The 7,514-nt window shown below is 65.6% G+C and overlaps 1 protein-coding gene across 1 annotated transcript in view; it reads right to left on the bottom strand.

The window, feature by feature from the left end:
• Window positions 1-7,514, bottom strand: part of LOC114072343 (E3 ubiquitin-protein ligase HUWE1-like) — a gene marked incomplete at its 5' end in the record, with an annotated part of 21,089 nt that overhangs the window by 8,596 nt on the left and 4,979 nt on the right. The window contains 13 exons of the mRNA XM_027910251.1: window positions 33-160; window positions 234-436; window positions 608-740; window positions 991-1,147; window positions 1,229-1,335; window positions 1,807-2,428; window positions 3,012-3,579; window positions 4,017-4,119; window positions 5,075-5,363; window positions 5,846-6,057; window positions 6,414-6,547; window positions 6,649-6,865; window positions 6,989-7,331. Coding sequence (XP_027766052.1) covers window positions 33-160; window positions 234-436; window positions 608-740; window positions 991-1,147; window positions 1,229-1,335; window positions 1,807-2,428; window positions 3,012-3,579; window positions 4,017-4,119; window positions 5,075-5,363; window positions 5,846-6,057; window positions 6,414-6,547; window positions 6,649-6,865; window positions 6,989-7,331 — 3,216 coding nt within the window. The remainder of the gene's footprint in view (window positions 1-32; window positions 161-233; window positions 437-607; window positions 741-990; window positions 1,148-1,228; window positions 1,336-1,806; window positions 2,429-3,011; window positions 3,580-4,016; window positions 4,120-5,074; window positions 5,364-5,845; window positions 6,058-6,413; window positions 6,548-6,648; window positions 6,866-6,988; window positions 7,332-7,514) is intronic.

The following is a 7,514-nucleotide window of genomic DNA, read 5'->3' as shown; positions in this document are numbered from 1 at the left end:
GGGGTGGAGGAAGGCAAGGCGGCCGTGCTAACCGTGTCTCCCCGCTGCCGCCTCCGGGCCCTCTGGCCCTCACGTACCATTTGTATGATGGCGTCGGCCTCGGCCTCCAGCTGCCGGACGGCGGCCTGGATGCTGCCGGCCGCCCCCAGGCCCCCGGCGCCTGCGGGGCACAGCGGGGTCAGGGCGGGCGGCGCGCAGGGGGCGCGGGGAAGGGGCCGGGGGGGGTCCCTTACCCAGCCGGCCGGGGGGCTTGGCCTTACGGTGCGCCCGGCGCGTGTCGTCCCGCAGCTGGATGATGACCTGCAGCACCCGCAGGAAGAAGCGCTGCGTGGACGTCTTGGAGGTGAGCACGGACATGGAGGGCAGCTGCAGCTCCCGCCCGCCCAGGGCGCGCTTCTGCGACGCCACGATCACCACGCTCTCCGCCGTGTCGAACCTGGGAGGCACGGGGGGTTAGGGGGAACAGCAGGGACCGGAGCAATCAGCAGGTACAGGAGCTGCCAGCAGGGCCCGCAGTGAACGGGAGTTACGGAGTTTTCCCAGAGCACCCAGAGCGAGTGGTGGGTGCAGGACCACCAGAAGGGCCCAGAGGACACCAGGCACTCACCGGCTCTGCATCTTGCCCTTGAGTTTGGCGCTGGGCGGCTGCTCCTCGGGGAGCCCCTCAGGGGAGGGAGCCTCAAGCTGCGCTCGGCGCTGCTGCTCCAGGTTGTACTCACGGAGCTCGGCCAGCAGAGTCCCTGGGGGACACAGGGAGGAGTGTCATGGGCTGGGACCTGCCCTGGGACCCCTCCTCACAAACCAGTGGGGGACAGGATCCCACCAGAACACCCTCCACTGACCTGGGGAGAGGAACCACTGCCCCTCAGGACACCCCTTACTGACCTGGGGGTACAGCATCTCCCCCTAGACTCCCTCTCATTGATCTAGCGGCCCATGGCCCCCCCTCACCAATCTGGCAGCCCATGGCACCCCCAGGCCCCCCCTCACCGATCTGGCGGCACAGGGACCCCCCCAGCTGCCGGGCCCCGCTGAGCAGCAGCCGCAGGACGGTGTCCCGGGTCCCCGCGTCCCCCCGCGACAGCTGCAGCAGCACGTTGGCCGCATCCTCCAGCCCCTCCTCTGAGCATGAGTGGGACGTCAGCACCTGGGGACAGAGCATAGACATGTTGGAGACGCCTGGGGACACCAAGGACCATCCCCCTCCCCGATCCTGGCCCTCCATTACCTCCACGGAGAGCTGGAGCTGGGCCTCAGTCAGGCCCGTGGCCGCCAGCCGGGGCTCGGAACCCCCCTCAGGGACCTTGGCCGGGGACTTGGAGCTCTTGGCTGGGGCTGGGGACAGAGGGGACACAGGATTGGGGGGGTGGCAGGGGATGGGAGATGCCACCAAGGCCTTTAGCAAATGGTGTCACTCTCTCAGGGTGGGCCCAGCCCTTCCCTGTGCTCTCAACCACCTGATGCCACCTCTGTCCCCACCTGTGTCCCCACTCCTGTCCTCATCCATAACCCCATCCCTGTTTCCACCCTTCCATGTCCCCGTCCCTGTATCCTTGTCCCTACAACCCCATCCCTATTTTCCCACCTCCATGTCCCCATTCCTGTCTCTGTGTCCCCATCCATGTCCCCAACGGCATCCCTGTCCCCATATCCATGTCCCTTGTCCCTATATCCGTGTCCCCATGTCTCCATACCCGCCCTCTTGCCCCTTTGTCTCCATTCCCGTATCCATGTCCCCCTTGCCACATCTCCATCCTCACCCCCATCCCCATCACTGTCCCCATCCCTGTGCCCCCCCACACTCACCTCCAGTGCCTCCAGCCCCCGCTGTGGCCGTGCCGCTGCCGTTACCCCCCTGTGCCGGGGGGCTCCCGGGTGCCGTTGCCCCCCCCGAAGCCGCCGCAGCCGCCCCTGCAGGCGTGGCGGGGGCAGAGGGTGCAGAGGCTCCGTTCTGGGGCGTGGCCCCCCCCTCGGCAGCCTTGCCCCCCTCGGGGAGGGCGATGGAGATGAGGGACAGGAGGCGCAGCAGCTTCTCAGTGAGGAGGGGGCTGCGCCGGATCACGCCGTGGGACAACATGTTCATCAGCTGCCCCAGGGGCGACGCCTCCAGGCCCCCCCCGGCGGCCTCGGGCTCAGGGCCCCCCCCGCCGCCCCCTGCCCGCGCAGAACCCTTCCCCTTCCGGCTCACGTTCATGTTGTCCAGCTTCACCAGCAGGTCCCAAAAATCGGTGGAGAGGCTGCCGGAGGGTGGGGGAGGGGCGGGGGAGGGTGCGCCGGAAGGGGGGGGAGGGGGTGGGGGAGCCGGCGGGGTCTGGGGAGGTGGAGGGGGGCAAGGGCTGCCCCCTGATTTGGGGGGGCCGCGGTCGCGTTCCGGGTCGGTTGTCGCTGGGTCTCGGCCTCGCTGTTGGGTGAAGTGGCTGGGGAAGACCTGGGGGATGGGGACGTGTTATTGGGGTGCTGATGACCCCCCAGATATCACCAACATCCCCCCTAGTCACACCCTGCCTCCCTAGGAGGCCTCAGCCACCCACAGGCCCCACACAGGTTTTGGGGACAGCCCCTCAGGTGATGTCCCCTGTGCCACTGTGACCCTCAATTTGGGGGGGTTCCCCAGTTGTGCCCCTCACAGCACTCACAGATACGGGGGGCTTCCAGCTCCCCTCTGAGGTGTCCCAGAGCCCCTCCAGCTTCCTCCAGCACACCCCAAAGCCCTCTCAGTCCCACTGAGGAGACCCCAACCCCCCCCTAAAATGTCCTGGCACCACCCAAACGTCCCAGTGCTCCCCAGAATCACCAGTGAACCCCCAGAAACCCACTGACGTGATCCAGTGTTCCGAATTTCCCCCCCAAGTCCCAAAGGAGGAGCCCTAAACCACCTCCTTACGTGTCTCAGTAACCCCCACAACTTGCCCCAAATGCACCCCAAAATCCCCCATGGCCCTCCCAGTTCCACTGAGGAGCCCCAAATCACACCCCAACATGCTCCAGGTGTCCCCCGCAGCCCCCCTCACCTTGGCCAGCTGGATGAGGGTGTCGAGGACGTGCCGGCACACGACTGGGGCAGCCTGGGGGTGGATGTGGACGGCAGAGCCGGCGGCCGCCGCGTGTTTTTCCGTGTGCTTGCGGCCCGGCACCCTCTGGATCTGGAAGATGTTGGTGCGGCAGCCCAGGGCCGCGTCCATGGACACGGAGAGCCAGGAGAGCTGCCCGGAGCTGCGTGACTCCACGCGGTGCAGCAGGTCCAGCCCGCGGGGCTCCGCGGCCGAGCCGGGGGTCCCGCGGGCGCCGCGGCTGCGCGGCCGCTCCTCCGTGCCGGGGCCCGGCCCGGGGGGCGCGCGGGGGGTCTCGAGGCACAGCTCGCTCTCGCTGCTGCGCTGCAGGATGGACAGCAGGCTGCGGACCACCCAGCCCCGCGTGGGCGCGTGGTAGCACAGGTTGCGCAGCACCCGGTGCAGGCGGCTCGTGTTCAGCTTGGGTTCGTCCACGAAGAGCAGCACCAGGAGGCACGACAGGGCCTCGTGGTCCAGGAGCAGCCGCCCGCGCAGCCGGAGCAGGCTGTCCACGCTGCTGCCCGCCGGCCTGGGGGGCATGAGGTTAACACGTTGGAATGGCCCCCAAACCCACCCCTAAACTGACCCCAAACTGTCCTGTCCCCACCACTGCCCGCCGGCCTGGGGGGCATGAGGTTAACATCCTGGAATGACCCCCGAACCCACCCCCAACTGCCCTGTCCACACCGCTGCCTGCCGGCCTGGGGGGTATGAGGTTCACACCCCAAAGCAGCACCCAAATCCACCCCCAAACTGCCCTGTTCATGCTGCTGCCCACTGGTCTGTGGGGATGGAGGTTAATGCCCCAAAACTGACCCCAAACTGCCCTGTCCATGCTGCTGCCCACCAGCCTGGGGGGGTTACAATCCAGAAAGACCCCCAACCCGACCCCAAACAGACCCACAAACCATCCCACAGACATTCCCCAAAGCAACACCCAAGGAGCCCCGAGCCCTGTGCGCTCACCTGCTGTGGGTGCCGGTGCCCCCCATGTGGAAGGTGCCCCCACGCTGCACCGCGAGCCGCGTGTACTGAACCCCCCGGTTCCCGCTGAGCCGGCTCGTGAACGCTGAGGGGACAAGGGGCACGTGTCACACGCCGGGGACAGGGGATGTGGGACAGGGCACATATCACACACCGGGACACAGGATAGCACATGTGTCATATACCGGGGACGTGTTACACACCGGGGACAGCAGATGTATCACACACCGGAGACACGTCACACGTGGAGGAGACTCCACACAAGTTGGGGGGAAAAGGGATGGGGAGAGAAAAAAAGGTGGAAAATGTGAGGAAGAAAAAGGTGGGAAATGTGAGGGGAAAAAAGGCGGGAAATGTGAGGGGAAGAAAGGCGGGAAACGTGAGGGGGAAAAAGGAGGGAAACATGAGGGGAAAAGGCAGGAAATGCAAGGGGAAAAAGGCGGGAAATGCAAGGGGAAAAAGTCGGGAAACACGAGGGGGAAAAAGGTGGGAAAAGTGAGGGGAAAAGGTGGGAAAAGGGAGAGCAAAAATGGCAGAAAAAGGGAGTAATAAAAAGGATAGGAAACGTGGGGACAAAAGGACAGGAAAAGGAAGGATGTGAGGAGAGGGGAGGCAGTGGGGCAGACACGGGGGGGGACTTGTGAGACCACAATGGGGTAGGAGCAGACGGGGGGAATGACAGGTGGGATGGGGGGAACTGGGGGCAGAGAGACTTGGCAGGGGGCAAAGAGGACTGGGGTGGGTGCAGAAGGAATGGGAGGCAGAAGGAATTGGGGGCAGAGGGACCAGGGAGGGTAAAGAGAATATGAGGGGCAGGGAATGGAGGGGGCAGAGGGAGCTGGTGAAGTCAGCAAGAACTGAGGGGGAGAGGGAATTGGGGGCTGAGGGAATGGGGAGACAGAGGAAACTGAAGGGACACAGAAGGAACTGAGGGGATGCAGAGGAAATGGGGGCCAGAGAGAATTGGGGTGGGGTACAGCGAGTCAGCGGGGATGCAGAGGGAACTGGGGGGCACACAGGAGGTCGCGGGGTCCCCTCACCGGGACTGCGCAGGATGGCCGAGAGCGCTGAGGTGCTGGAGTGGCCGAAGAGCCGCTCGTGCATGAGCTGCCGCTGCCGCGCCTCCTGCTCGCGCCGCAAGGCCTGCGCCTCGGCCGCGATGTCCGGTGGCATCACCGCCAGCACCGAGTCCTCCATGTCCTCCAGCACCGAGCGCCGCAGCTCCGACGGCAGCGTCTGGATGAACGTCACCGGGTCCATCGGCGCGTCCGAGCCCGTGGCCTGCGCCAGCTCCCGCCGCTGCTGCTCCGCTCGCTGTTGCGCCAGCACCTGAGGGGAGAGGAGAGGGTGGGACATGCCCGGGGGACACACCCACGTGGGGAGACTCACCCTTGGGGGGGATACAGCCATGGGGGGCACACACTCCAGAGAGACCACACCCCTTTTTGGACAAGTCTCACCCCCCACAAACACACCCCCACCCCACATGGGAATCCCCCCCCTGGAATACCAACCATAGAGGTCCCACTCCCAAAAGATCCCATCCACATTTAGCTCCACCCCCACATAAAAGCCCCACCCCAACACCTGCCACACCTCTGTGACCCCACTCTCCAGTCAAGTTCCACCTCAGGTAAGGCCATGCCCCTTTAGCCCCACCCCTGACCACAGCCTCCTTTACCTCCACCCCTCAGACCACACCCACTCGACCACCCCCACCCACCAGCCACACCCCTCCTTTAGCCCCACCCAGTGACCACACCCTCCTTTAGCCCCACCCAGTGACCACACCCTCCTTTAGCCCCACCCACCTCCTCCTGGATGGCCGGTGGCAGCGCCGCCAGGAACTCGGGGCTGACCTCAGTCAGGCCAGGATTGGCCACCACGGGTGGGGCGGGGCTGGCGCTGGGTGGGGCCCGGGCAGGGGGGCGGATCCCCAGCTGGTTCTGCAGCACCTCCCGCCGGATGTCATCGGGAAGGGCCGCCAGGAATGAGGGGTCCACGCCCTCCGGCAGGCTGATCCCTGCGGGGACACACACACATGTTGGGACCACCCAGGGACACGCCCCAAACCGCCAGGAACGAGGGGTCCACACCCTCCAGGAGGCTGAACCCTGGGGAGGGGAGGGGGGGGAAACATACTAGGGACATCTTCGGGGTCCACCCAGGGACACTGGTCAGGAGGGTGACAAAGAGGGAACAGGGATACCAGGCGGGATGAGGGGAGAACAGGGAAGGTTGGTAGGGTGGGGTGGTCAGGGGGGTGCCACTGACCAGCCAGGAGATGACGGGGGGGTACAGGGAGGAACAGGACTGTGATGGGGGGTGGGACAGGATGGGGACAGGTGGGCACAAGGGGTGTCAGGGGGTCCCACTGACCGGCCAGTGGATCCTCCTCCTCACTGCTGGTGGATGGCAGTGGCTCCTCCAGGATCCCCCGCGAGTCAGCCCCCGAAATGGCCCCGGCAGAGTCCCGGGTGGACGAGCTCTCCGAGGACGAGGCAGGAGGGGAACTGAGGGGGATCACAGAGAGGGGATGATGTCAGTGGTGGGGAGGGGGGCACCCCCAAAACCCTGACCTCTCCCATTTCCCACTGACAGGGAGGGCTCTTACCTATCGTCGGGTGGCTGAGCGGTGTCGGGGGGGGCGGGTGGGGGTCCCTGGGGAGTCCCAGGTGGGTTTTGGGGGGCTGTGGGAGGAGGGGGAGCCCCCCCTGACTCTTCCAAGGTGCAGGAGGCCAAGCTTGAGGTGTCCATGGGGGACCCCTCCAGTTGGCTGCTCACAGCCGTCAGTGCGTCCGAGTCCTCGGCCCTCTCCGGGGACAGCGACGCTGGGAGGGGGGAACACACGGACATGGAGGTTCAGGGAGACACCCTCAAACCCAGGGAGACCTCATCAGGCTGAGAAAACCCCTAAAAATGACAGGATCCCCCCAAAAATCCCAAGCGCTTACTGATGGTGGGGGCAGGCGACAGCTCCATCTGAGTGGCCTCGGCGTCTTGCGGGGGTCGTCCTGGTCCCCCCTCCTCGTGCTCGGGGGGTTGTGGGGGGCGAGCGGGAATTTGGGGGGCTCCTGGGGGGGGATCTGGGGGGGTCGGCGTCGGTTCCAGCATCACCAGGGTCCGGTGGGGACCGGGAGGGGGGGTCTCTCCCGTCGTCCCGCTGTGTTCTGGGATGGGGGGATGGGGGAGGATACACGCAGGGATCAACTTTGGGGGGGGACCACGAATGAGGGAGCCCCCCCAAACCCACACCCTTTGCCCATTTTGGGGGAATCCCAGGCATTTGGTTGCACCCTAAGACAAAGGGGAGGTACCAGGGAATTTGGGGGGTCCTTGCCACACCCCCATAATTACAACCCCCTTGAGCCACACCACACCCCCCAAATGCCTTAACCCTCCCCCAGAACCTCTTAAACCCCTCAAGAACCCCCTTAAACCCCTCCTAAAACATTCCATTCCCCTAAACCCCCTCAACCA

The sequence above is a fragment of the Empidonax traillii genome, unplaced genomic scaffold, assembly GCF_003031625.1.
Source record: "Empidonax traillii isolate 1590-97213 ecotype Southwest subspecies unplaced genomic scaffold, ASM303162v1 scaffold3034:size27450, whole genome shotgun sequence".
Taxonomy (NCBI): domain Eukaryota; kingdom Metazoa; phylum Chordata; class Aves; order Passeriformes; family Tyrannidae; genus Empidonax; species Empidonax traillii.
Note: the sequence above shows the minus strand (reverse complement) of the source record. Positions and strands in the feature narration are given on the sequence as shown.